Consider the following 27259-nt stretch of genomic DNA (forward strand, 5'->3'; position numbering starts at 1 on the left):
TAGGGGCTCATTTTTTTCGATAAATCAAGGGCTGAAAAGTTCATGCCAGGACCAAATAGGTCCAGCAACCGTTCCCCCCCCACCCCCCCCGGGGGGGGGGTCAAATGGGGGAGGGGGAAGGGGGCCGTGGGGGACATAACGGGCGGGGGGATCCTGCACCCGACCCACCCACCCCCCCTCGCCCCCCCCCCATTTTTGCCCCCCCCCCCCCTCAAAATCTCAAAAACGGCCCGGTAGATTTTGGAATAATTAGCGGCATTGGAAAGAGCGGAAAAAATCCGAAAAAGTTCACTCAAAAACCGGAAGTCGACCGGTGGTCATGGCTATAACCTAACCTAACCTAACCTAACCTAACCTAACCTAACCTAACCTAACCTAACCTAACCTAACCTAACCTAACCTACTCTGGAGCGTCGGAAATTTTCAAAGTTTTTTTCGAAATTTTCGTCACGGGGAGAAGTGTTTTCTAGGCGTTTCGGGCGATTCTGAGACGACCCAGGGTAACTTTCGAAGACGTTTTTTTTTATTTTGTACCTGTTCCAAAAATTTTAAAATATCAGTGAAAAAATCTGAGAAAATTCTGAAAAATTGGGCAAGCTGTCGCGGTCAAAAAACTTAATATCAAGTATCCCTGAAAAGTGTACGGTTTTGGAACTATAGATGTGCATTGTGGTTTCGGGGAGCCGAACCCTTCCTAACCTCTCGGCCGCCGTAGAATCCGGAAGCCGAACTTATTCCAACCTTCCGGGTGCCGCGACCACCTTTCGCGTTGTTCGTACCCCCGTGTGTGTTGTGGTTTCGGGGAGCCGAACCCTTCCTAACCTCTCGGCCGCCGTAGAATCCGGAAGCCGAACTTATTCCAACCTTCCGGGTGCCGCGACCACCTCTCGCGTTGTTCGTACCCCCGTGTGTGTTGTGGTTTCGGGGAGCCGAACCCTTCCTAACCTCTCGGCCGCCGTAGAATCCGGAAGCCGAACTCATTCCAACCTTCCGGGTGCCGCGACCACCTTTTGCGTTGTTCGTACCCTTGTGTGTGTTGTGGTTTCGGGGAGCCGAACCCTTCCTAACCTTTCGGCCGCCGCAGAATCCGGAAGCCGAACATATTCCAACCGTCCGGAATCCAATGTCTCGGAGGGCCGAACTTGTCCTAACTTTTCTGAAATCGATCCGATCGACTTGAAATTTGAATTACCGCGGGTCCCCGCTTGATTATGGCCATCTAAACGCGATGGTGGTGTCGAATCGGAAGTCGGTCGCCGGGAAAGCGGAAACGCCGGCTGTTAAATCCGAACCGTGAGATTTAGCGACATGCTTCTGAGGAGGTTTTTTCACCGCGATGACCGCACTGGTCCCCTGGAATTTTTTCGGAATTTTCCGGGGCGATTTTGAAGTTTTTGAGTTGGGCGGTGGAATTAGGAAAAAAAAAAAAAAAAGTTCCCGACAAATAGGTACCGATCGGCTCAGAATCGTCCAAAACGCCCAGAAAACAAGTCTCTGGGTAACATTTTTTTTTTTTCAAAATTCGAAAAATTTTAAAGTTTTTGGGGTTGTGCGTTCAAAAAAAAAAAAAAAAGTTCCCGCGAAATAGGTACAGATCGGCTCAGAATCGTTTGAAACGCCTAAAAAACAAGTTTCTGTGTGACGAAAAGTTCGGAAAAAAACTTAGAAAATTTCCGTTGTTTCCGACATAGGTTAGGTTAGGTGCAAAATAATTTTCAAAAATTCATATCTCCTAAACCGTTCTACGGAGAGGGTTCGTTGAGGGCTCGTTTTGTTCGATAAATCAAGCTCTACCAAGTTCATGTCTGGACCAATTAGGTCCAGCGACGGTCCCCCCCCTACGCCCCCCGCGGGGGGGGTTTTCAGGGGGGGTGTCAGTCTGACATCGGAAACGGGTGCGCAGAATTTTTATGCGTCCGACCATCACTTTTTGAGTTGGGTCGGGTCAGGTTAGGTGGGTGATATTTTTCGAAAAACGCCTATCTTTTGAACCAATCTACGGAGAGGGTTGGTTAGGGGCTCATTTTTTTCGATAAATCAAGGGCTGAAAAGTTCATGCCAGGACCAAATAGGTCCAGCAACCGTTCCCCCCCCACCCCCCCCGGGGGGGGTCAAATGGGGGAGGGGGGCGGGGGCCGTGAGGGACATAACGGGCGGGGGGATCCTGCACCCGACCCACCCACCCCCCCTCGCCCCCCCCCCCCCATTTTTGCCCCCCCCCCCCCCTCAAAATCTCAAAAACGGCCCGATAGATTTTGGAATAAATAGCGGCATCGGAAAGAGCGGAAAAAATCCGAAAAAGTTCACTCAAAAACCAAAAGTCCACCGATGGCAACGGCTATAACCTCATGATGCCGTCCTTCCAGAAAGGCTCTCCTTATGCAAACTTGTGCCTGCCATGAACATGTTATTGTTTTTCGTACTTACGTTCGTGTTTTGCCTCAACCCCAGCTGGGTTGGTGGAGTCCCTGAGCTCAATCCAACCTCCTATGGGTCACTGTCACGGATGTCCGAACTTGTACCAAACATACGCGAGCCACGGCCACTGCCGCCGTTTTTTTTTTACCCATCTGTGTGTTAGCGTTTCGAAAAGCAGAACTCACTACACACTATACACATTCAAGTTTGATTTATTTCGACTATTGTTCATATCCTCGAAGCGCTGCGTTCCGACTAGGTGCTCTAAAGGACATTTCTTTACCGCGGTGGCTGGATTTGTCTTCCGGGTGTTTTGAAACTTTTCAGGACGATTTTGGATCGATTCGCCTTCGGAATGTCACTGTCGTGGAATGACCGAGCTTATTCTGACCTTCCCGGTGCCGCGGTCACCTTTCGCGATTTTCCTACTGTGACATACGCGGCGGAAAGCGAACAGATTCTCTTGTGACGACGCACCCGTTTGCCGGGCTCCTCGCTCCGAACTTGGTTGCTCACTACTCGTGCTCGCTTTTCCCCCACCCAACCAGCCGCACGCTGCGCGCTCACAGCGCCACGCGGGCACTGCGGGCGCTCAGAACTAACTGGTCTCAAGCGCGATTGTAGCGCAGCAGCGCTCCGCTCGGGAAGCTACTGGACTAGAGTACCCGATACTTGGCTCACCCCTCGTTGTGCGTACAGTACCCACGGTCTTACATACAGGTCTGGGGACTCGTCGAAATTTGCCTGGTGGGGGAAGTACGCATACGCTGCAGTTTTTGTTTTTCAGCGCTACTGCTAGTTGGCACTAATGGTAAAGTAATGTTCGCAAACATATCCTCAAATTTCTCAAACAATAAGTGGTGTGCGATGACGAAGTGATAATGGCACACGATATTCTTAAAAATATATAACGATGTACGATTTATGCGATTTTCACTATTTTTACGTACATTTGGACCACGTCATTTGCAATGTTTGAGAAATTTGAGGTCATGTTTGCGAACATTACTTTACCATTAGTGCCAACTAATAAACTAGCGGTAGCGCTGAAAAACAAAAAAAAAAACTGCAGCGTAAGCGTACTTCCCCCACCACTAGAGTCCCCAGACCTGTATGTAAGACCATGATTGGTCCACTTCCTATAAGTTGTTTGTGGTCTACTTGGCGTTTCCAAGCAATTCTTACGTGATGAGAGGGACGTTGTGAAGAGGTTGTGATTAAGGTTGTACTCTTGACTCGCGTAGTTGTTGAATGTGAATCTAGGAAATCTGTTGATCAGCTTTTCGGGTTTTCTCACTTAGCTCTTAGCTCACCCATCAATTCTCAGAGTTTGTTATTTCAGCCACGTAACAACCAGCACTATGCGTGACTGAAATAAATAATTACTGACGACAACAATTGCGTTTTAATACACCTTTATTAACACAAACATCACATGTTTCACTGGTAATACTTGAAGCTGAAAATATTAGTCTAGTTTTGATTTTCATTCAGAAAATCAGATGTCTGTCCTCCTTGGCAACGGTATTTTTATGCAACGTACTTGTCCCTTTTTGAAAAAAAAAATTAAAATTCATAAAAGTCACGCCAGGTAAGTCTATCAATTGCTCATCCTTTTTAATTGATTAAAAACCATGAAGTGCTTTCAACTGTTTCAGTATGTTGGTTAGCAAAAATATTAATTGGAGTATTACTTTGTTTGTCATTGTATTTTTTTAGAGTAATTATGCATTCACTTTCCACAACACTTGTTATTTCCGTTTGAATTTAATTGAATCCAACTAACTATGTAACTGCCACAGTGTCCACATGGCGCATGTCCTTGAGATACAAATTCGAAGAATTGACAAAATGAGATCGTATCACAGCACGAACAAGTTTATTTTAAAGCATTACAAAATATATCATAGAATAGCAATACCAGATTACACAACGTGGTATTGCGTGGTAAGGTGCAAAAAGAATCGTATAAGATGTTGCAATATCCTAGTCAAGTATAACGTGTTCCATACAAGTTGACATTTCGTGGAAGCTTAGCATAGTCTTATTCGTTTGCTGCTAGAGCAACCATAGTAAAGCGTACTTCATCAGGGTCGCGGGCCATGTATTCACGGCACACGCGGACTGCATCATCCAAAAATGTATCAGCGGTCGAAGCTCCGTGATTAACTGGGATGGACTGCCTTCCATCTAAAAAGACATATAAAGGAAATTCTAGAATTCTGAACAGTAGGTATGACAAGGAAGATACACTTGGGAATGAGTTGGAAAAAATTCCAAGATTTAAAATGGTTCTGCAACTCGGTACTTTTTTGTAATTTCCTTAGTAGAACCTAAATATCTATATTATGTACATTGACAAACTTTCGAACACGAAGATTGAACACGGTCTTATATGCAGGTCTGCAAACGAAGCCTCATTTCACTGAGGCTGTGTGTCCCCATTACGAGCTCCACTGTTCTTTTCGCTCGCCATCACATGCGTTGCTGCAATCTAGTAGTAACTCTTACCCACGGTCATCTGTCCTCCCCTGTTCCCCCTTTGCCTGTACTACTAAGCAGCAATGCCACGTAGCAGCGAAAGGTGTATAAATAATTGAATCAGGTAAGGGAAACACACCATTTCGTTGTCATTCTCAGACCTAAATATAAGACCTTGATATTGACTGTCTAGATTATCTAGAAAATCACCATAAAGATACATAATGTGATTCATCTTTTCGAAGTTTCCATCAATCCAAGGTTTTTTTGTATTAGCCCATAAAATGTCTTATCAAGAAAATACCAACCCAACTCGTACAATGATCCATCCTTCTCAACAAATGTTATGAAATGATGATTGACAGGGGAATCCTCACCAGGAGCCTGAAATATCAAGAGTAAAATTAAATTAAAATTATTACATTTCTTTTTACACAATTAAGAGATACCACATAAGCAATAGATTTATTCAAATGATGAGTGGTATATATGACACATATCATTACCTCTGTTTGTCCTTCCTGTGCTAGTTCTTTGTGGGTATCTATAATAGCCTGTGATTTAGCAAGTAGTTCGCCACGTTCAAGGGGAGAAAGTTCCTTGGTGCTGTCCAAGAATGATTTTAGCTGCCCATCTTCCAGTTGAATCCTGTCAATGTATAATCTGCCGGTCAATATCGTCACTTACTAAGGTGGAAATTGATTTGGTATCATGATACCTACTTGTCAGTATTATTAGCTATGCCGTGAATCAGTGCAACAGTGCCACAAGCATTCGAGACACATTGTTTCATGTAATATATGGCTTTGGATATTTCTTGCCCATCCTTTTTCAGCTTGGACTCCCTATCATTTTTGAACCCATCCGACTGCAAATGTATATATATATATATATATATACACTCGCACAATTGTTTTTATCTTCTATAATCATATAAGTGGGTGGCTCAAGGATATCTTTACCTTGTCTGTAATTGGATACAGCAAAATAAGAGCAAGGACTGGCCTAGGTATTACAGCCAACAAGTCAGGATCCACTCCGTAAACGTCAACGATGTCCCAATTCTTCGGTACTCCTAGATTATGTAGAAACTAGAATACAAGTCGAGCCAAGACAGTTAACGGACCATATATTAAATTTTTCAACAACTGAAGCATAAAAGTAACAAACAGCACGATAAACATATCCAAACGGAATATTGTTGGAAATATCCCTGTGTGACAGTTCATAGTGATCATGGTTTTGCAATACGAGAGTTATAAGTAATTTCAGAGTGGACTGAGGCAAGAAGATGAACGTGTCACTGACGTTCTCATTTAAAAAGGATAGATGCATATGAAACTGTTTGATCGCTGATGAAATAGTTGAAAATCAACACTTAGCCGGTAGATAATTGTCAATTCATCACCTTGGTCATAACCTGAAATAAACACAAAGACACATTAATAGCTACGTATGTACACACGTGAATGTGGTGCAAACGGTGTGGGGTTAAAATACTTACCTCTGGATTCGACTCTAGCGGAACCCAAGCCATGATTGACAGTAGGAGAAAATTATTTTCAATGTACACTAGCGAAAACCAAACAGGCAGATTTCAAGAATTGAGTCTGTCCGTCTGTTCGGAACAGGGTTGCCAGATGTCCCTGGGGGAAAGGAGCCAGAACCATAGATTTATAGAGATAGACTGCGCAGTCCGTGCACCGAGCTGAAGCCCTAATTAAAAAGAGAAAGCAACAACGGGAGTGCGACTTTTCTGTTGCACGAAAGAGTGGCGAGCATCCGTCAGCGAGGAAAGCAATAAGGTAAGCTAGGGTCTACTTGTATAAGCTAAATATTTCCCCCGCCAAGTCACCGATTAAAGTGAGGGGTCGTACGCCCGCTGCTGCTTCTCTTTCTAATTAAGGCTTCGGCTCGGTGCACGAACCGCGCAGTCTATCTCTATGAAGCATCATTCACAATCGACTTAGTGCAGTGGTAGAGCAGTGGTAGGGGCAGTGGTAGTGCGGTGCAGAAGTTGGGAATATGAATACCATGCGAGCGTTTACAATGGATTAGTGGCGGCGGTAGTGGGAGTAGGAAGAGTAGGATTAAGGTGCCGCTGAAGTGACTTGAAAATATCAAATCGTGACGTCATAAATACGTGCAGCGCCTCTGAACGTTGAACGGTGAACTAAGGCCGCTGATTTCATTGGCTTGTTCTGTTAGATCCAACCAATGATGGCAGTTACAGATCGGAACATACTTCTTGTGGACCATAAACGGGCTGCTGTCACATAAAAAACGCCTATACGAATCAAGCCATGTTTACAAAAAAATAACTGATAGTACAAGTTTTCCCGGATAACGTGTGTGCTTTTGTACGTGTGAATCTCCCTGGCGAGGGTGAAAGAAATTGTGGAACAGTGCAATCAGTGAATATTCAACATGCGGTAGCTCCGATCGGCCATGTTTGTTATCGCGTGATTTTATTCACTTCATCATTCTTTATTATAAACATTATCAGCGATTTGCCTGAGCAGTGACTGAGATTCACACGTACACTATTATTCAAGCTACGATTTAAAATATTTCCGAGTAAGATTCATACTCTCGTTATCGCAGGATTCGTATAGGCGTTTTCACCCAATTTCCCCGCTTCTGACGTCACGAAATATATATATGACATGCCAGGTCAGCGGGGCCTTAAGGCCGATGCACATAAAATTACAGCCTAGAATAGCGTTTATAATTCGTCGGTTTTGCAGTGTAGCAGCATTTGACATTTCAAGTTTGAAGGACTCTCAAGTAAGACCGTGTTCTCAAGACAAGTCAAATAATCTAACGAATCTTGTCGAGGATGAACGAAAATGAACCTCTCGTCAAAAAACTCTTGTGTACTGCCGCAATATTACTGAAAATATTTCATTTTTTTTAGCTTACAAAAGATTGCTAAGGACCGGTCCCATAATACCGGATAATTTTGTAATTTCTAGGTGATTGACTCGTCTATATCAGGCATACTTCATGTTAATTTTATCTGAGGATTTTGCGCGAATTTTCAAGGTATCTATTTTGATTGGTCGTTGCAGTGGTTTGATGCGTGGTGCAGTGCAGAAGCTTGGAGATTGAAAGGTTCTGTACTGATCCTATAGTTCCCACTCCCACTACCGCCTCCACTAATCCATTGTGAACGCTCGCATGGTATTCGTATTCCCAAACTTCCGCACCGTACTAGGTACCACTGCCCCTACCACTGCACCAAGTCGAATGTGACCGATACTTTCCGATCTCTGATGAGTTGTAGCATGGTAAATGACACTATCCTAGACCATGATAATATTGAGATATTACACTGATACAAATTAATTTACTAGCAAAATATAATAATCACATGCAATAAGTTGTAAATCAAGCTTTTTCCAGCGAAAATTAAGGTACAATTCACCAGCACAAATGTTACTGGTCCTTTGCCCACAACATGCAAAATCGATAATGTGGGGGGCTGGATTTTCAATTTATTCAACCAGGACGATTTGTTTTTACATTTAATACATTCTACATCATTTAAGTCACAGAAGACTGTAAAATATCTGCCTATATTACATTTATACCATAACTACGTGTGGCGGCCGTTAAAGTACCGGGAACACTGTTTAAAATTACTCACATGAGCATTGGAAAAAATAATGATAATAAACAATGGCATATTACTTTGCACTGTGTATAATATATGCTCTCCAAAGACCATGCCAAAGGTTTTAAGACATATGAACCTGATACTACATGATCATTTATTCGTTGCTAAAGATGAGTGCAACTGATGCAGCCGTTTTACCATGTTATATGCGTAAGAGGCTTTCTCGTACCCAGATCTTGCGTTCAGCACTGAATAAATAACTCTGTAGGTACGAGCTGATATACACGCAGATGTAAAAGCCATCGATTACGGTTAATATTCCATTAACCCCATACATCTCCATACTCGTTCGTCTCTTTGTAACGAATAGGTGGTGGTGAAGACCTTTGTGTCGGTGGCTCTACACGTGAGTCATTGGCGATAGAGCTCACCCTAAAAGTAAAGTACCAAGATTTACACAGAAATCAGAATAGAATATAGGAAGTTGAGATATTCAAGAATTCAGTGAAAGAGTTGGCCTGAACTTGCGAAATACAGTCCGACCTCTAAATAAGAATGTCAAAGTCCCCCAGGGGAATTTTTTCCGCTAATTTGAGTACCCCTAACATGCGTGCGCTCCTCACTCACTGACTCTCTGTCTTCCTCTTTCTTTTCTCGTAGGCTGGGTATTCTTATTGAAACGTTTGCATGCGAATAATTATAATGGAGCGTTGAGGTTGAGTTGGAGTAGGGAAGTGCGCGAGCAAGAGACTGGGGAAGCATTCTTATTACAGTCATTCTTATTGAGAGGTTGGACTGTGCCACAGAGGACGATCAAAATCAAGTGATCAAACTTACGGATTATATTTTTCTTTATTCGCTTTCAAAGAACCTTCCCTGTTCCTGCTCCTTAGCTCGGCGTATGAAACTACTGGCTTTCGTATGTCATTTTCATCAAGTAGATTATCATCGGTTGTATCTAATCTCAGACATGGATATACAATTTTTTATATCAATTTACAGTATTACACCTACACGGAAGTGCAACTTTCAATTAAAAAGTGGCCTCAATGAACAGTTGTAAAACACGGTAAAGAGCTATATGCATGCGTATCTTTGTGTTTCCAACCACACCTTGGTTCGGTATGCGCGAATATTATACACACAATTATAGCTAGATTAAGTACCAAACATTCGAGTAACTACTTTTCCTCTGTCAAACAAATCAATAATTACTGTCAGTTTTAATGTGAACTTACCATTCAATTCAGTACCAGTATAACTGTCCATATCGCTGGGTGTATTGTAAACATCAATGTCGATTGCATGATTCATTTGTGCATTATTTGATTGTTGACTCAGAGTGATGTCAGTAAAGTTTAGATTCGACTCAGTTATCGTTTCTGATGTTGGACTGGATATAGAAATCAACTGTTACATATTTCAATGAGAGCATATAACATTTTTACTTTTCTCCAGATATGCTTCATCAGAATGTATTTTTTGCATTGATCAAAATTCAGCAACATTTCATTTATTACCTTACAGTCAAGTTTCCTCGCAACGCGGCACCAATCAGACTGTCTGGTTGATGCTTGAATTTTTCTTTGCACGACGGTATGGTTGATATGGCTCCTAAGACATAACCGATCGCAGACCAAAGTCCAACTGTGGGGTAGATACCAAACCTTGAATGAAGTTTTAGGCCGAACAATTTGATACTTTGGTAGGTCAACCCTCCGGATATAATTGCACCAATCGCACCATTGACGTTTCTCTCACTCTTGCATTCATTCAATAGTTTTATCTCATCTGGAGTAGGACGATAATTCTGCAATATTAAAATGTAAAATGATACATGCCACAAATAGCGTAGGCCGAGTCTGTTAATGAAGACTATCGGGTTCGATGGCGTAACTCTGACAATATACAAATTGCATAGTCAAGCAAGCAGAAATTGAAGTTCCTAGTAACAATAAGAAATGTGTGAACAGAGTCTCACTACTGATTGGTATTTAGATGCTTTAAGCAATAATTTTCCTTTCCTATCGTCGCAGTTATCCCCATTTTCTATCCAACATGACGCACATTACACACTGCTGTGTACACAAATTATTCAGATATGAGCAGGCAATCCAGAGGTGGTGAAATAGATATTTCATTGCTAGTAAAATATTATTTTGCAGTATTGTATCACATCGTTACACAACACAATTCAATTGGGCGACCTAGTCGCCGGCAGGTCGGTGAATGGAGCACGGGTATAGACAATTGTGTTATCCTTTTCTATAGAGCATTTCAGTGATAATATGTAGCATATGTCATCAGGTTTATAGAATTTCTGATTTGTAGCACAAAATTGGTAATAATACTATAAATGTCAGAGACAAGTGCCGGCCTGCTCACGGGTATTGTGAATTTCGACAACCACAATTTAAGGTTATACAAGTTAACCTGTCATTTGAGCAAAATACCATTCTTGATAATGACGAATCGAAAATATAACAACTTACTTACTTTGGGTAACTTAGGTACTCGTGAATTTTGGTCGACCGGATTATTGTAGACATTTTCCATGACAAATATTATGTAAATGCGTATCGTTAATTCCGAATTGCAATATTATGGAGGCTAGAGGTGGGAACCAAGCTCCGTACATGGTATGAGGAAACAAAGTGCGCTCTTGCGCATCCATTGCCGCTTCGGAAACAAGAATGTGCCCGCGCATGACGTCATTTGGATTCAACTCTAATTGTTGTGACGTCACGTGCTGGGTAATCACGTGACTTTGCTACTGCGTATCTCCGTTTAGAGCACACCTTATTTCCCTACACCGTGGCTCTGTGGGCTCTGTGTGTAATAAACACGGACTTAGTAATAAAACATATCCGTATAAGAATCACTGAATAAGAATAGACTGCATGACGAGACTGAGTAGCCAGGAGCGCAATAGAAAGAGAAAGTTGCATATGGCACCACTACGGGAAGTTGATATGGGATCTATCTGTTTTCGTCTAGCCGCGCATGCGCAGAGCATGCGTATTGCTGCAGGGCGAAGAACGCATCAGGCAAGGATAGAAGATGCAGCTTTCTCCTTCTATTGTGCTATGGCAAATTACCAGGAGTATGCTGTAAAGACAAAGCGCGCTTCCGTTTATAATATTAGGGGCCGGGGATAGCAGCTGCTCATGCCGTCAAGCTGGTAAAAACTGCAGCCTTACCGATGAGAGCGAGACATACATATATCTCCGAGATATTGTGACGTCGAGCGGCCGATCCCGAAAGTTCCAGAAGTTAGCCACTGGAATTCATCGATGAGAATGCAACTAGACGCACAGTCAGTAGTTTGGGTCGCCAAGTACCGATTAAGCATGAAAATACACCGGACAACTGGTTTCAATCGCTTGTTTCTGATTAGCGGGGATTAATAAAATTATACATATAGCCGTAAGCAATGGCATAGCATCTCAATCTCTTTCGATTCAGGAGCGTAGCCATATGATTTAGTGCTCTTAACGCACTCGGCCAACAAAAATTTTGGCGCACGCACTGCACATTCGGATCTGCAATAAAATGAACGTTAATTAAATGAACAAACTTATAACGGCCCAAATATGTAATTTCGATCACAAGCAAGCGTTAGATAAATAAAAAATGTATCAATGTCATTGTATGTATGTATATGACGATATTGATAGAGGCAGGATCCTCGATTAATAATTTTGTGATCCGCGACTGAAATCGGCAGTATTTTTTTTTTTTTTACATATTAATTATTGTAATTTAAAAATTTTAAAACCTTAAATTTGTATGGAAACTCAATGTTCTTAGTAACCATTGAGGATTAGTTGGGATAAAATAAAAAATTGTACATAAATTACAATTTAAAAATATTGGCATATTTTTTTATTTTTTTTCTTACTCGAAATTGTTCGAGAATCTTTAACAAGGCACCTTAAATTATTTCTTGGCCATTCGTGATTGTTATAGTACTGGGGTATCGGGGGGACCTTGTATCTATTACGTTCCTGGCACGCTCTATGCAACATTCGACACAGCCAATAAAATTCTTAGAAAAAGACAGCAATTGACCCCTCCTCCACCACCTCGTTCCCTCTTCGTCCAACTCTAGCGGCCACTTTTTGAGGGCCTTTAACAACTGCAACAAAGGTAAGCAATAATCATTATTAATCCTCACTTAGAAAGTTATACCTTATTAACATGAGTTCGTTTTGGACTGATTTGTAGGGTTCGTTCAATGATTGTGGCAGCATTATTAGAATTGCTGCTAGTTATTTTGACTATAGTTCTCTAGGCTTATCGGTATGGTATTGCAGTTTTATAAATTAACTGTTCCGGTGGGGACTAATGATATTTCTAAAAATTGTATCCGCGTTTCGGAGATGATGGGTCTCCTTTAAAATCAGAAATTATCGGCCTTGCGAGATTTCTCAGGATCATTCTAGTGAGTTAGGTTGCCGGCTATACAGCGCGAGCGTTGCCACGTCGTATACAATTTAGGTCATTTCTGGCAAATCTTACTGGCTTTGTAAAGAGTTGATGTTTTCTGCATTGTTGTATTTCGTTTTCAAAATTGATATAGATGCTATTGGCGTAAAGGGTTTGATATTATTATAATGATGTATTCATAATTATACCTTTTGGATTGATGTTCAATTGCTTCGTCCTACAAAATCGTCCGGTTTGTTGGTTTATCTTCAGTGGTTTCTCTGTCGTGGCCCTGATATACCTTCCAGATCGCATTCTGTATGGTTCCGCATTTGAGATCTACGTTACCTTGCGGATACATGCGCGTTGCCTATAATACGGCGTTTGGGAAAGAATTCTATAGTTCGGACTAGATAATTTGTATTCACAGTTCTGGAGGTTCCGTAGTCATTGGTTTGATAGATTATTGCAGCAATGCGTTTAGTTCTATATTGTATCGATTATGCATCTATTGTATTACAGTCTTATCTATCTCTAAGGCTACATGGTATAGTGTAGATTGACTGTAATACGGCTCTTTGGATTGGATATAATAGTGTTAGTCAATTATACTATCAAAATAATAATATTATAGTTCTGGGTAGTGCGAGGATCTCGTAATATGGTTTTAGACTCGAATTAATGATTCTTGTTGTTAGATTTCATCTAGGGATATTTTGAATAGTTAGCCGGTTCCTTGGGTGACCTGGTTACAAGGTTCTCACACGCGGAGTTGAGTCAGTTGGTATTGGTGATATAGAGTAGTAATAAGGATTGCAATATACGTGCTTTCCGGTCGGATGTTGCAATACCGTGGATACCCCGTCTCTCTCACTCTGCATTTGTTTGGCTGAGAGGAAACGTATCGGCCAACAAGATTGTAGTGCGAGAGAGACAGATTATACCTGGTAAGACCTCTCTATCAAAGAAGTTTAAAAACAGCTAAAAATAATCGACGCATCGATGACTCGAGTCCACAAAGTAATCAAAACGTCTCGATTGATTCAGTAAAAATTAATCCACTAATCGATTACTTCGTATTTTTTAAAAAGTTGCATATGAAACCGCAATTTCGTAAATTTCAGTACGTAGTCTTAATAGCGGAAAAGTTTTCTGCTAATTTATCGTTTCATTCGAAATATTTTTCAATTTCAGATGAAAAAATTCATTTATCTTCTACTTATGATATCACACAGGTATGTATGTACAGACAATGATAATAATTGATACGTATTGTACTGCACACGTCATTCATGGGGGTAAAAAACAAAACGCGATTGTGAGCGAAAATAATCAAGTCCGTCGATTCATTGAGTTTGAAAAATCAACGATTATACTCGGTTAATCGTGAAAAACTAATCGATTATTTTTGGTCATTTTTATGCCAGATATACCTTGAAAATTACATAACGTTCTCGTTCTCGTTTCGGGACATCGACTGCTCTGCCTGCAGACTTTGTTTTATACACGATGAAATCGAGTACAAGAGAATCAGGCACGGGCGAGTATATGTATACATGTAATATCCATTATACGAAATATAATAAAATATGGTAATACCTACGTACAATCGTTCAGCAAATGCTTGGGTAATTATTGCTGTGCTTGTAAGTTATGTTAAGTACAGGCTATATGCGACGGCGTTGAAGCTTATAACAGGGCGGTATGTGTATAATAATGGCACGATGTATGTTGTTATAGGTATATACGGATGGATGTGCATAGTTCAGAGGACAGCACGGTGATGGAGCACGTGCAGATACAGCTTTTGTGACAATGACCCTCAGTATGACGGTAGGTAGGTATACCAAAAATAGACAATTCCTGAAGTGCAACGATGCATTTATAAAAAAAAGTCATTATTTCGTACAACTTTGGGATTGTCTAATATGCAGAATACACATATGAGGCATTCCAAGCGGATTTGATTTTTGTTTATTTATTTATTTTTTTTTCCTTTTTTTTTTTGGAAACTAAAAAAAAATTTAAAAAGATTATGAGGCCGCCGCAGTCCACTTTCTAATTATGATAGATATTACTTATTTTTAATCCAGTGGAAAACATTGCGGAATTCTAAAAATGGTGTTTTTTTAGCTATCCCTTTTTCACACAGAAATAATCGTTGCGCCACGTGAAGGAGTAGCGAGAAAATTCTTTAAAAAAATCAGGCTTCTTTTGAAGTGGGATCAATGCGAAAAAAAAGTTACTCAAGGATCTGATAACATGAGGCAAATGACTCCTCGATTTCACTTGGAATGCCCCATACGTATTGTATCTCTTCGCATATTTCAATAGCTTAAATTCTTTGAGGTCATTTTAAAAATGCAAGACAATGATTTGGATTCCGCGAACTTCAACCTTGTTATAATTCAGCTTGAGTGTCAATAAGGAAATGTTTTGGTGGTAACCGAATAAGATACCTGCCAGGGACCCTTGATTGCCAGTGAGCCGCTCGCACGGACTTTGCAGTTGCCGATAAAGTCGGCTGCGTCGGTGCAGTCGCACTCGTTGCCTGTATTCGATAAATGATGAGTATTTTTTTCACTCTTACCCGTCAAATGTTAGTGTTTGATAGTAAAAAAATCCTCCCAAAAGATGAGCTCTCTAGCTCAAGTCCGACGGATCGCTTTTTACCCGACTTGACAAAAGGAGGAAGATTGTAGTTATCAGTTCATCGCATATGTTTTTTTTTCATTTAGTCCGTTCGCGCATAACTCCTCAACGGATGCAGAAATTAGCATGATTCTTTTTTGTATCTGAGAGCGCTGGTTCCGCTGGTGGTCCCATAGAAATTTTAAAATGATACTGGAGGCTTATTACGGTTTCTCACCTTTTCACATTTCTCTTCATCCAAGAATTCTGATTGGTTCATTGAATTTTGCAAACCAATCAGAATGCTTTGATGGGTGGAAATCTACAAAGTGAGAAACCGTAATAAGCCCCCTGGTGTTGGTAGTGATTATTATTACTATCATTTTCTGCAATCATTTCATGTCTGTTTACGCATAAGTGCTCAGCGGATGCACCAAATAGTTTGGATGGCTATTTTGTTTTTTATCGTACGTGTATGAAATGTGAGGCTTTGCATAGCACTTGACAGGATTTAAGTAGCCAATTTCATCTCAGTGTCGCAAGGATATAGGTTCGCGCATGCATAGTTCACAATTGCTTCACTTTCGTCCCTTGGGAGCTCACTTTCATCCCGAGGGAGAAGAAATTGTCGACTCGCGTTCCATAAAACCACGTCGCTAAGCCCCGCGACTTTTCATTCACTTGTTATAAGAACTATGGTACGTGACTCGACTGACTCGGGATTGCAACTCGTGTGATTGCCGTCCTCGATTCGCTCACCATCAGTCGGATTCAGGCGCAAGCTTGACACTCGTCGCAATCACGAACTTTCGTTCCTTGTCACACAATATACTATAGTGTGAAAAAGCGTCCTCCTTAAATTATCGACACACCGTAAAGTGGTTTTAGAGACGTGGCCCGATTTGGTAAAAATTATTGTATGTCTATTCGCACGCAACTCCTCAACGAATTCGCCGAATCCGAGAATCTTGATTAATCCGAAAGCGCGTGCCTGTATATCTTGAACACTTCGGGAGAGGCAGGAAAAATTTGCACTCCTAAAAATTTGCGCAGAACTTTGGAACAACGATGGAAGAAGAGCACCATTCTGCGCGCCTTTTCTCCACTAGCCTCTTATGCATAGCTAGTCTCATGTTCAAGGTATTCTAAAGTAAATGCGAAAATAAATTCAAAAAATTATTAAATTTTCTAAAAATTTACAAAATTTTTTTCGATGCCCATTTTGCCCGTAATTTCCGGAATTTTCATGTAATGGCGTTCAACACTCGGCATCGGTCGCAGGTTATCGTTTTTCGGTAAAAATTTGGAGATCCATTGATTCAAACCTTTATTTAAAGCGTTAATTTCTTAAGGTACTCACTTTGCCCCCCCCCCCCCCCCCCCCAATGCATGTAAGCATAAAAAAAAGAAAAAATAACGAAATTAAAAAGTAATAAATATGTAGATAAATTGACAATAATTTTTTATAACTGAAATTGGTCGCCGTCAGCAAAAAGTTTCATTTGATTCATCGCATAATAATAAAAATAAAATAATTTCCTTCAGAGCAAAGTTATATTGCCTAATTGGCTTGAAGTGGGTCATATTCTTTTCTCGAAAATTATTTTTCAATATTGATTTCCCATACATATACCTAAATGATACAACCATCGGGAAAATTCATCTCTCCTTTAAAGTTGGAATACTCGTACAAGCCGTTCAATATTTAAAAAAATTCATCGACAGATCCTCAGAGCTGGTTCTTCAAGCTTTCCAAGCCTCTATGATGGGTAAAGCGTAATTGTCGCCATTTAAAGAACACACATTAGGTACAGTCATCTGAAAGTTACCGACGTAATGTGACACCGTCAATGCCGGCTCGTGCATAATCGCGTGGTTATACCGACGAATTTGACCCGAGCCAAGGGTAACGGGCAAATGTTCTCATTGGTACAGTTGTGTGGATGCGTTTATGTAGGCGGTGACCGGTTAGCTTGGAGCGGACCGTTTCAAAAGAAATTCACGGTACTTGTTGTGTCGGCCGCGACGTATTATATGGACGGTAAATACGATGCCGCAAGCCTGCACGTTCACGTGTGCGAACGGCGACTGCCAGGTGGTGGCTAACTGCCGTATCGCGTTGGCGCTGCGGCGCGGGACGGCCGAAGGTTGGTAGGTGGTCCACCATTGGCTACGACCATCTACCAATCCACGGTCACTTCCATTCATAAGCAGTCGCGCTTCCGGAGCGACGATGGGCCAGCGGGGCTGTTGGTCGGCGGACGGTGAAGCAGCCGACCTCCAGCCGCACCTCGACTCACTACACCAACTTCCACGCGGCAATTCTGCGCAATCCTCTGCGCGCGTCGTCCGTACCTACATCACATAGATGTAAGACATGCTCGCATCGGTATCTCAATCGTGCGCTCATGTCAGGTGTAGAGAACAAACCTGATCCTCGGTTCCTCGCCAGATACCCACATGTATACCTAGGTAGCTAGGTAGGTAGGTATATCTTACGATTTTCTGACTTGTTCGGGAAATTAACCACGGTGCATATCGGATAACCGATCGAAATTCATGACGGAAACAAAAATTACTGCCGATCTTACCACTTTGTGGACATCTGATGCTCTTTTGTTGTTGGTTTTACATACTACGATTTTTGTAAGTATGTACAACTATTCTCCGCCGTAAATTGGACTGTCATGGTAGCCTAATAAACCAGAGTATTTCTGCAGTATAGCTCGAACAAAAACAGCGCTCGCAGTCTTTCATTTTACCGAAGCGGCATCGAATGAGACGGTAATTTTTTTCCGTGATAGCACAGCGTCATTAGGTATATGTGTATAAGGATCTTTCTAAATTACGCGTCATTTTTTTTCTTTTGCATTGTCAGCGCTACAACGCTTGTAACTGCATGAATCTTGTAGTAATGTATTACATATATGCTCGACTCAACTCGACTGGCATCGCCTGCAACGGTGAAAGATTCTTAATGCAACTTTTCCCACATTTATGTCTCTCGTGCCAGCATTAAACTCTCCCGCATACTGCAGTCACTCTATTCTAATGTATTATATTGTTGTGTGGGCCATAAGCGTAAGCCTGTAAAAGATACACAGGAAATTATGAAAATACGCGGTGCCGGGATATCATATGTGCAGATTCATATTAGCGCGGTTCGTATATATATAATACTATCATACATATTAGGTATACACATTGATCCCGAGTATCGAATGCACGCCCCATCAACAAATCCCATTCTATACACAATTCTGAACAAAAAGACTGTAATGAATTTTCATTTGATTCAACAATAGAGAAAGAGCACGAAAACTACGAAATCGCAATAATAAATTCGTAGTTTTAGTGCCATTTTTTTATTTCTGCGTCACGTGAAAATGTATCGGAGTCTTTTTGTTCAGAATTGCGTATAGGATGGGAAACTCGACTTTGAAATCCGAAGATATGTACGACAGCGTTGAAATCGACCAGGACACCCCATTAACAAAGTTCAAAGAGATACAACATTTAATTTAAGAAGGACACGTCAATTTGTTCAAAGATACTCTCGTTGACAGATCCTCATGTCCCTATCAATGCTTCGGAGTAATAGGCGAAAGCACGCAGCAACCCTGTTCTTTCGTTATCGTCAGAATTCATATATGTGTGTGGTCATCACATACACCAACTTGTGTGTTCAATAATGTAGATCTAATGCCTGTATTAGATCACCCATGCGTAATACACATATACCTAGATACATACCATGGTGCATGGTCTATAACATACGCCAACTTGCAAGGCAGATTAACGTTTTGCAATGTGCAAAGAGAAAGGGAATTTTCTGGGCGTGGGGTAATGGAAGGGGGTTCGAGCTAGATGCCGCTCGAACCATGGCGTACCTAGTACCTACACAATAAGCTGGCAAGGACTTTTCTTGCACTGCCGAATATGATATACCGCGGTCCGCGAGTGTTCCTGGATGATAGGTTTATACTTATAGCGATAAAATGGACGGCTTACAATTAGTATATAGAACAACGCTGTACTACCTCAGAAGGTAATTCAACAACATGGTATATGCTTCATTGCCTGCGGTACGTAGATATTTGATTTAAAGACCTATCGTATCTTGGAATTAGGTTCAACAACATAGGTACCTAAAGCGAAGATTTCATTTCAAATTTTATTTAAGCTGCGCCTGCACTGTCGGCCACATGATTATTGAAAAGCCGTTTGTTCATACAACCTGACACATAAAGTTCTATCAGGACTAATGTAATATTCTCTCCCGCAGCACATGATTCTCGCCCATAATTATTTCCAAAGCGTTTCGCCCCTGCACGCTTAGCTCTCTTGGACTACCTATAAGAGTAGGTACCTTGTAGAAAATCAAAACAATTCGTGTTTCTAATTAATTCTCAAATGTCGTCAGTATATTTGTATATTTTCAAACTAAAACTTCTTTGGCATGTTGGGAGTGACCTCTCAAGACCGTGGCGAAAATGGGAGACAAAAGCATGATACGATGGCCGACCCGAGAATTCGAAACAGAAGTATATATAGGTAAGCGACACATCTGTGTCGAGAGTACCTAACTGTTTGAGGCCTTTACGAAGATGCGATACCCTGAGACGTTATATACACGTCGTCGTATAGGAAAGATGTAGGTACGTGGGGCATTCCAGCTATAACCGAACGGCCATTCCTTCGACATTTTTTTTTTTTTGCAACGTCGATTTTTTTCAGTTACTTTTCAACAAGAAAAGACGTACGTATATATGTCTCGAAAAAAAAATATTTTTCATCCTCTTCCGTTTTAACGCCTTTCAAAGAAGATTTTTCTTTGCCTGGAACGTACACTCCGATTGTTTGCAAATAAATTCACTTAAAACTACATTAAAAACTGCAACTTTTGATTGCTGTCTCATCCTGGGAAAGTGATTTTTCAATTTTTCTATTGGCATGAAACTATGAAACATGTCTCTTTATTCGTAAAAAAGGAGTAAGTTCACCGTTGATGTTGTTTATGCTTGTTTGTTAATTGATAAATAATAGCATAAACAACGTTGACTGTGTGCTTCCTCCTTTTGTACGAATAAACACAGTTGTCACAGTTGCATACCAATAGAAAAAATCGCAAAATGATTTTCCCATGATGAGATAGCAATCAAAAGTTGTGGTTTTTAATTTAGTTGATAGTGAATTTATTTGAAAAAAAACGGAGAATACACTCTGGGCAAAAAAAAATTCTACTCTGAAAGGCGTTAAAACGGAAGAGGATGGAAAATGATTTTTTTTTTCTAGATATACGATTGTCTTCTTTTGTCGAAAAGTAACTGAAAAAAACTCGGCGTCACAAAGAAAAATGTCGAGGCAACGAATGCTCGGCTACAGCTGTAATGCCCCATTTATTGTTCCTTCCAGTCAATCGTTGTGAAAGAAAATTATAGATGTATTATTCGAATTTTTATTGGATTAATTCCTTCTCTGAGGCTGAAACTAGCAGTTATAATTAAAAGCCAAACGTTCCAATGTTCATTCGAATAAGGTACTGAAGACTGAAAATCAAAATTATACAGAATTATGAGGATAAAATTGAACTGCGTATTTTTATTTCCAAAATGTTCAACACGCTATGCTCATACTGACTCTGGCAGCTGTTACAGGGTCAGCTTCAAGGGAAAATACAGGGTGAAAGGGAAATATCTTTTACGACATCGATAATATATGACTTGTAAGTTGATAAAATTTTCGGTCAAAAATCATAAATTTCATTCTAAACGAAAGGTGCGAACTACTTATACGGCATGAAAAAATGAACGTCTGTAGCAACTCGGTGGAAAATTGTATAAGAGTTTAAAGAAGCTAGCTAATTATATTTGACTGGTAGTGTCGGACAAAAGCGATATCAAAGTCTACAAGTCTGCCCCGCAATAATGTGAAAAAAACGTATGTACTAAACACGACACAGTAAACACTAAAAGATTGCGTCACTAGTCAGAACATTCGTTCCAAATTTGCAGGACGATTCACATTTTTGAACTCATCTTTGATATCACTATCAGCTCTTCGTATCAAAAATACGCGTGCCCTATCTAAAATCGAACATTACTTGCAAAATCTCAATAAAAGCACACTGCACAAGTCAACCAGTATCAGCGTCGTTTTGCCCTCTTGAAACCCATCAAATTTTGTAAAACCCTTTCCTTGCATCTCTTAATTCGGTTCTGAGGTATGCACCTGGAGCGATTATAACCGACCACTCTGTACGGAGGTATATATATATACTTGGAAAGATTTACCTGCATAGTTATCGGACGGCGGTTTTCGCACAAACAGGGCACATACCATGCCCATGCAATCCGGGACACAAGAGGGACAGAAGAATCAAAACATTATTTAATCGGTGAATCGGTGTGTTCGGTAGAAACAACTCTTTCTACAGGCAGTCTAATTAAAGTCTTTTTCCGGGACAGGCATGAAAATGTCACTTTCCGACGCCTGTTTTCGATCCGTAAGGTGTCACTTTATACGGCAAACTTCGGAATTGTCTTGTACAATCTTCATTCGGTAGTTCTGCTTCTGTTGCGCGGGCCGACGCTTGGATTTCAAGTGGCGTCAAAGCGACTGTTCATCCTTTGCCGGAAAAAATATAGCATGCATGGGAATCGCCCGAAAACTGTTTTTTAATAGAATAATAACTTCAGTACTCGGTTTCGGCTCGCCCTTGGCGAGTACTGAGATCATTACCTATCCTTGATGTGAAAACACCTACTTTACGGATCCTATGCCCCATAAAGTATTTAAGTATACTGCTTTAAGTATTTAAGTATACTACTGATCTCCACGAGTGCCGTTATCACGTATTATTAAACGGAGCTATCTCAACGCCAGATTTAGCATCCCGTGAAGTAGGTACATTGTACAATACCTACAAGTATGTACTATATGTATAACATCTAGTATTATACTAAAGCCATAAACCGCGTAACGTGGACACCTTCGGTTCGCTTCTGGGGTAGCTAGTGCTCATATTATATGTAATAACGCATACCTCGCCGCTGTCACGCGGGTATCGTCACCACAACTCACAAGCAGCAGTGACCATCCTGCAGTCCGGGTAAGCTGCAGAGGTACGTCATACCTGGGACGCGTACACATAATGATATTATAGGTATAGGTACCTATAATCGGAAAGTATCGCGGATACGCAAGTTCTGGGATCGTTCGGGGGGCGGAGCGGGCGATCGGATACCTCTCGTCGATGGCCGACCGCCCGCGGTTGGCGAGGGAACGGTAAGGGACGAGCGTCGGTGGGGTGGCTGCCGGGCGGTGGGAGAAAGAGGCCGGGCGGGGGGGGGGGGGGGGGGGGGGGGGGGGGTAAGCCGCGGCCGCGAGGCAACCTCGGCGGCGGACGACCAGTCGCCGCGGAACCGTTGCCTTGACAACACCTGACGACACTCCGCGTATGTACGTGCGCGCCGGAATTGATACACAGTTCGAGCTCCCCATCGTATACCGCTCGACGAGACAGAGACAGAGAGAGAGAGAAAGAGAGAGAGACCCCTTGGTGGTCGCGTGTCGTTTCTGCGCGTGCCTAAGCTCCTGCGATAGGAGGCGGGTTTGGCGGTAGCGTGCCGAATGGTGAACAATACTGGTATTGGGTTCCGCAACCGCACACGATCTACGCCCTCCTACACGTTATAGCGCACTCGTGTTCGCACGGTGCTGCGCAAGATCCGGCGACTTCTACAAATGTAATTGTCGCGTCGATCGATTGTCCGAGAATCGCACAGATTCTATAAGCTACGGTTGCCGGTCTCGTTTGGTTGAACGGTTCGGAAAGTAGCGCATCACCCATAGTTCCGTATTTCTTGAAGGAAAATGGAGATGGAACGGAATGCCACGCCGTTGTTGTAACGCGCGATTGTTGTCCGTCCATGTTTTCACGAAAGGACTAACGATACGGTACACACGTGCCGAGCGCCGAACCGGAAGTTGCGGACGCGGTGTGACAAGTCGCGACTGTGCGTAGGACGGGGGTGAAATTAGGGAATGGTATATATTCGTGACCACTGTCCCATCCGACTCGGAGTTATTTCAGTTGCGTGTCGTTCGGTGAAAAATTCTCAAGTGCGTAATACCGTTAAACCGAGGGTGCAGCGCTTTGACCACGGGTGATCATCCTATGGAAGTGTCAACAAGTTCGAGAAGTGATTGATTAGGTGCGCGTGGCCGGTGGGGAACGCTCCGCGCGGTCCGCTCGAGATGCCGTCGATCAGACTTTAATTATTCACCCGCGGTTCAGCTGGGTATACGTACCTACCTTGTAACACGTACGTCGCACGCCCCCCGCCCAATTCCTCGCCCAGCTGTTGCACCTCCGCAGGCATACGAAACTAGCACAGGTATCACACAGACATACCGGAGGCATATACCTGTGGCCGATTGATTACACGTCGCGGTTTCACCGTGCCGCGGCAAATACAATTGCCTCCGGGTAAGTCTCGTCAATCCGCATCGTCGATACCTATACGGTGTAACGCGTGGCGACGCGCGCGTTGTTTCGCGCTTGGACGTGACGCGAGTAGCGAGCCGTGATACAGGACTGATTGCCGACCAACCGGTGATTCGACGGTGCGATATCACTGCGTTGTCAGAGAACGCTGCCGATGATGATCGTCGAGTGTTCGAGGACCGTTGTTGGCACAAGTGTAATAAACGTCCGCGTCCGCAGTGACTGAAAACGTGTCGCGGTGGTAAACCTATAGAACACGCCGTTTTACGGGTAGGTGTATGTATATAAAGTTGGAACTAAACAATAACCATCGTTGCCCGGTGCTTCGTCGCGACCGCTTTGATTTTAGTGCAGCCAATATATCCGAAGAAACATACGCAGGGTATCCGGGTCAAGGGTTTTCGCCCCCGCGGGCAGAATAGTGTATATATTCGTTCCGCAGGCCACGCGGTGGGCATCGCCTCGCGGTATATGTGTAATGATATTGTAATTGAGCATAGCTTGGCTGTACGCGGGACGATTAGAGAATCGGAGAAGAGTGAACTGGCACTCGGAAGGAAGGAGCCGTTCCCCTGGGTGATCGTGAACATCGGCCGTCAGGTACCGCGAGGAGGTGACGAGAGTAGCCTTATAGGGTATCGTCGATCCGACGTTCGGTTCGCTCAAATCTACCGCGGGTTGGTGCTGATTGGATGGTTCGACGGGGGGCCGCCTGGGATCATCCAGAGCCGGAACAGCAGCGGTTCTACGACTCGCCACCGCCCCCCCGGATGGACGCGAGCGTCGTCTGCTGTATTACGCCCGCCGCCGTCGCCGTATCAGCCCCCTCCTCCCAAGGGCCGGGGCCCCAGCACGTAACGCACCCAGCCGTGGGCATACATCCCTCCGGAGGTCTGCAGACGGCGATAACAGAGGGACCGTCCCTCTACCAGCACGCGGACCAGATCGTACCCGAGCGAGGACACCCCGACGACGGTCTGGCGATGGTGCAGGCCGGGGCGACGGATGGATCGTGGTCCCAGATCACGACCCCTGCACCGGTCGCCGGCCTCACCGCCACGGCCACCACCTACATCGACTACTCTTGGCTACAGATGCAGGTATTTTTTAGGATTCTTCGCAATCTATCGTACCCGCGCGTACCTACCAGTACCTACCTTTCACCTACACAACGAGTGCATACGCGAATCCGCTCCACGCTAGCCGTTAATTATACCTTGCATATTAATTCGCTTACAGGTATACATATAATAGCTGTGTACCTGTTATACGCTGCTGCATTGTCATTACCTATACTTACTCGCGATACCTAATTACGTAATCCGCTCATTTTATTGTTAGTATACCTGCGGTATAACAGCTGACGGCGTTAGTAAACGTGGTGATTTTTCACTAGGTATATACCTTACTCCGTAAGTTGGCTATACCTGTGTACGTTTGTGTATATTAATGCAGCCTGTATTCGGTGTATAAAAGGTTTAACTCTCGGTCCGATTGGAACGTCAACGAACAGAGAGTGTCTTCTGGTGCTAAGCTTGAATGAAAAATATTGTCGCGTGTGAAAAGTATTTTTTGAGTAAAACAAGAAAACATAGCTGGTTGAGATTTACCAAAACATTGTTCGACTCGGTGCGATGAATTTGTTAGGATACGTAAACAATTTGGTCCGGCAGTGATTGTGAGAAGGTACTTCCGGCGATACCGACGATGAGCGAAGTTACTGCAACAGGCGTTCGAATGAATAATTTTGGTTGAATTCGTTTCAACTATAAAATAGGCATATTTCATATGGAAAAGTGTCCGTCTTGATTACGAGTTAACTGCAATCCAGTTTACTAACTATACCGTACAGATTCTTGCATTTTTAACGGGGTTCGCACTTGCATAATTCCTTCAAAGTTATTTATTCGGAAGAGAAAGTATTCAAATATAATTTCTGTCCGATTGAAATCTCACGCTGAAAAATCTTTATTTTTGAAATATAAATTTCTGTTACATACCATTAGTGAATTTAAAAGGTAATACAAAGTCCACTCAATGCTGCGCGTACGCGTCAAAAAAATAAAATAACTTGAATCATTTCACATACGAGAAGATAAAAATATTTCAATCCCTTCCATGATAAAGTTTCACACCACAGCCCGGAGGATTTTTTGTTGCGACTGCACGGAATCAGGTCTGCAAACTAACATCATTTCGTAAAGATTGCAACATGCTTCATCGATCGCTGTAAATTTTCAGCAATTAATTACCGTCTCGATTATGCAATTTATGCTACATAAATTAAATGTGACATGCAACGACGGTATACGTGCGATCGATAATGGCAGGCTCATTAAAAATAGTCTCGAGTCGCTTGCGATGAAATGTGGTTCAAGTATAAGGTACCTACATCCAAAAAACGAAGATGTTTGTTGTATTCTCTTAGCGTTTGAGCCTATGATTTTCTTATTATCTTATTTATTAAATTATCAGGGACTAGGTTGGCTAAAATTAAACAAGAAGTGGGACTTTTTCTCAGCCGGCTTGTTTTACCAAGAAATTTAGTTGAATTATACCTAATTATTCAGATCGCGGCTAGAGTTTCTAACATTGGCACTGCGCAGAGGAGACATCAGACAGAATTACGCGATAATGCCAAAATGTAATACAGCTACATGCAAAAAAAAAACATATATTCTTAGAGCACGGAGTACACGTCTGGAATTCGTTACCACCTGAAATTACAACATTGCAAAGTTTAAATGAATTTCGGTACAGCCTTACAGCTTGTAGGTGCGTATATACACGATTGAAATTTTTTTTGCAACCTTTGTATTCGACGGTCTTCCGCAGGGAGCTACGCCGCGGTTCTATAGGATCAACTAAAACTTCTCATCTATCTGTCTATCTATCTTTGCATAATGAAAAAAAAGAATGAAACAAGAACTTGTACTAAAATATTTTGCATTAATAAATTCAGTTAAAAATGAAAAAAGTTATAAAATAGTACTTCATCATCAAAATGACCGTTTATATTGTACGCAGAAATTGAAACACTTGTTTACGTTTCAATGGCGTTATGTGGACTGATCGTCAGGTATTATAAACTACGCGGTGCTGAGCGGTAAGATGTATTTTTCGTTTTTTTTAGAAAGCATTCAGGTGGGGAGGGTGGCGAGAAATCGAAACGC

General features: G+C 42.2%; 3 protein-coding genes across 5 annotated transcripts in view; 1 reads left to right on the forward strand and 2 right to left on the reverse strand.

Moving 5' to 3' along the window:
• Nucleotides 1-4460: 4460 nt before the first annotated feature.
• On the reverse strand, nt 4461-6548 carry LOC124404398 (ubiquitin carboxyl-terminal hydrolase isozyme L3). The gene is made up of 7 exons (XM_046878493.1): nt 6404-6548; nt 6308-6319; nt 5862-5990; nt 5622-5767; nt 5406-5547; nt 5208-5283; nt 4461-4608 (listed from the first exon to the last, which is right to left on the reverse strand). The coding sequence occupies exons 1-7, from the start codon at nt 6434-6436 to the stop codon at nt 4463-4465; spliced, it is 684 nt and encodes a 227-aa protein (XP_046734449.1). The 5' UTR covers nt 6437-6548; the 3' UTR covers nt 4461-4462.
• Nucleotides 6549-8395: 1847 nt separating this feature from the next.
• On the reverse strand, nt 8396-11184 carry LOC124404164 (OCIA domain-containing protein 1-like). 2 transcript variants are annotated; one of them, XM_046878092.1, is made up of 5 exons: nt 11015-11184; nt 10039-10328; nt 9757-9911; nt 9356-9476; nt 8396-8950 (listed from the first exon to the last, which is right to left on the reverse strand). In XM_046878092.1, the coding sequence occupies exons 1-5, from the start codon at nt 11072-11074 to the stop codon at nt 8842-8844; spliced, it is 735 nt and encodes a 244-aa protein (XP_046734048.1). In that variant the 5' UTR covers nt 11075-11184; the 3' UTR covers nt 8396-8841. The 2 variants fall into 2 exon arrangements, with proteins under 2 accessions (XP_046734048.1, XP_046734047.1); XM_046878091.1 differs by having other exon boundaries at nt 9356-9488.
• Nucleotides 11185-24656: 13472 nt separating this feature from the next.
• The window catches only part of LOC124404162 (Kruppel-like factor 18), a 67673-nt gene continuing 65070 nt past the window's right edge, over nt 24657-27259 (forward strand). For both annotated transcript variants that reach the window (XM_046878088.1, XM_046878090.1), the window contains exon 1: nt 24657-25186. In XM_046878088.1, coding sequence (XP_046734044.1) covers nt 24779-25186 — 408 coding nt within the window. In that variant the 5' untranslated portion in view covers nt 24657-24778. The remainder of the gene's footprint in view (nt 25187-27259) is intronic.

Source organism: Diprion similis, chromosome 3 (genome assembly GCF_021155765.1).
Source record: "Diprion similis isolate iyDipSimi1 chromosome 3, iyDipSimi1.1, whole genome shotgun sequence".
Lineage (NCBI taxonomy): Eukaryota > Metazoa > Arthropoda > Insecta > Hymenoptera > Diprionidae > Diprion > Diprion similis.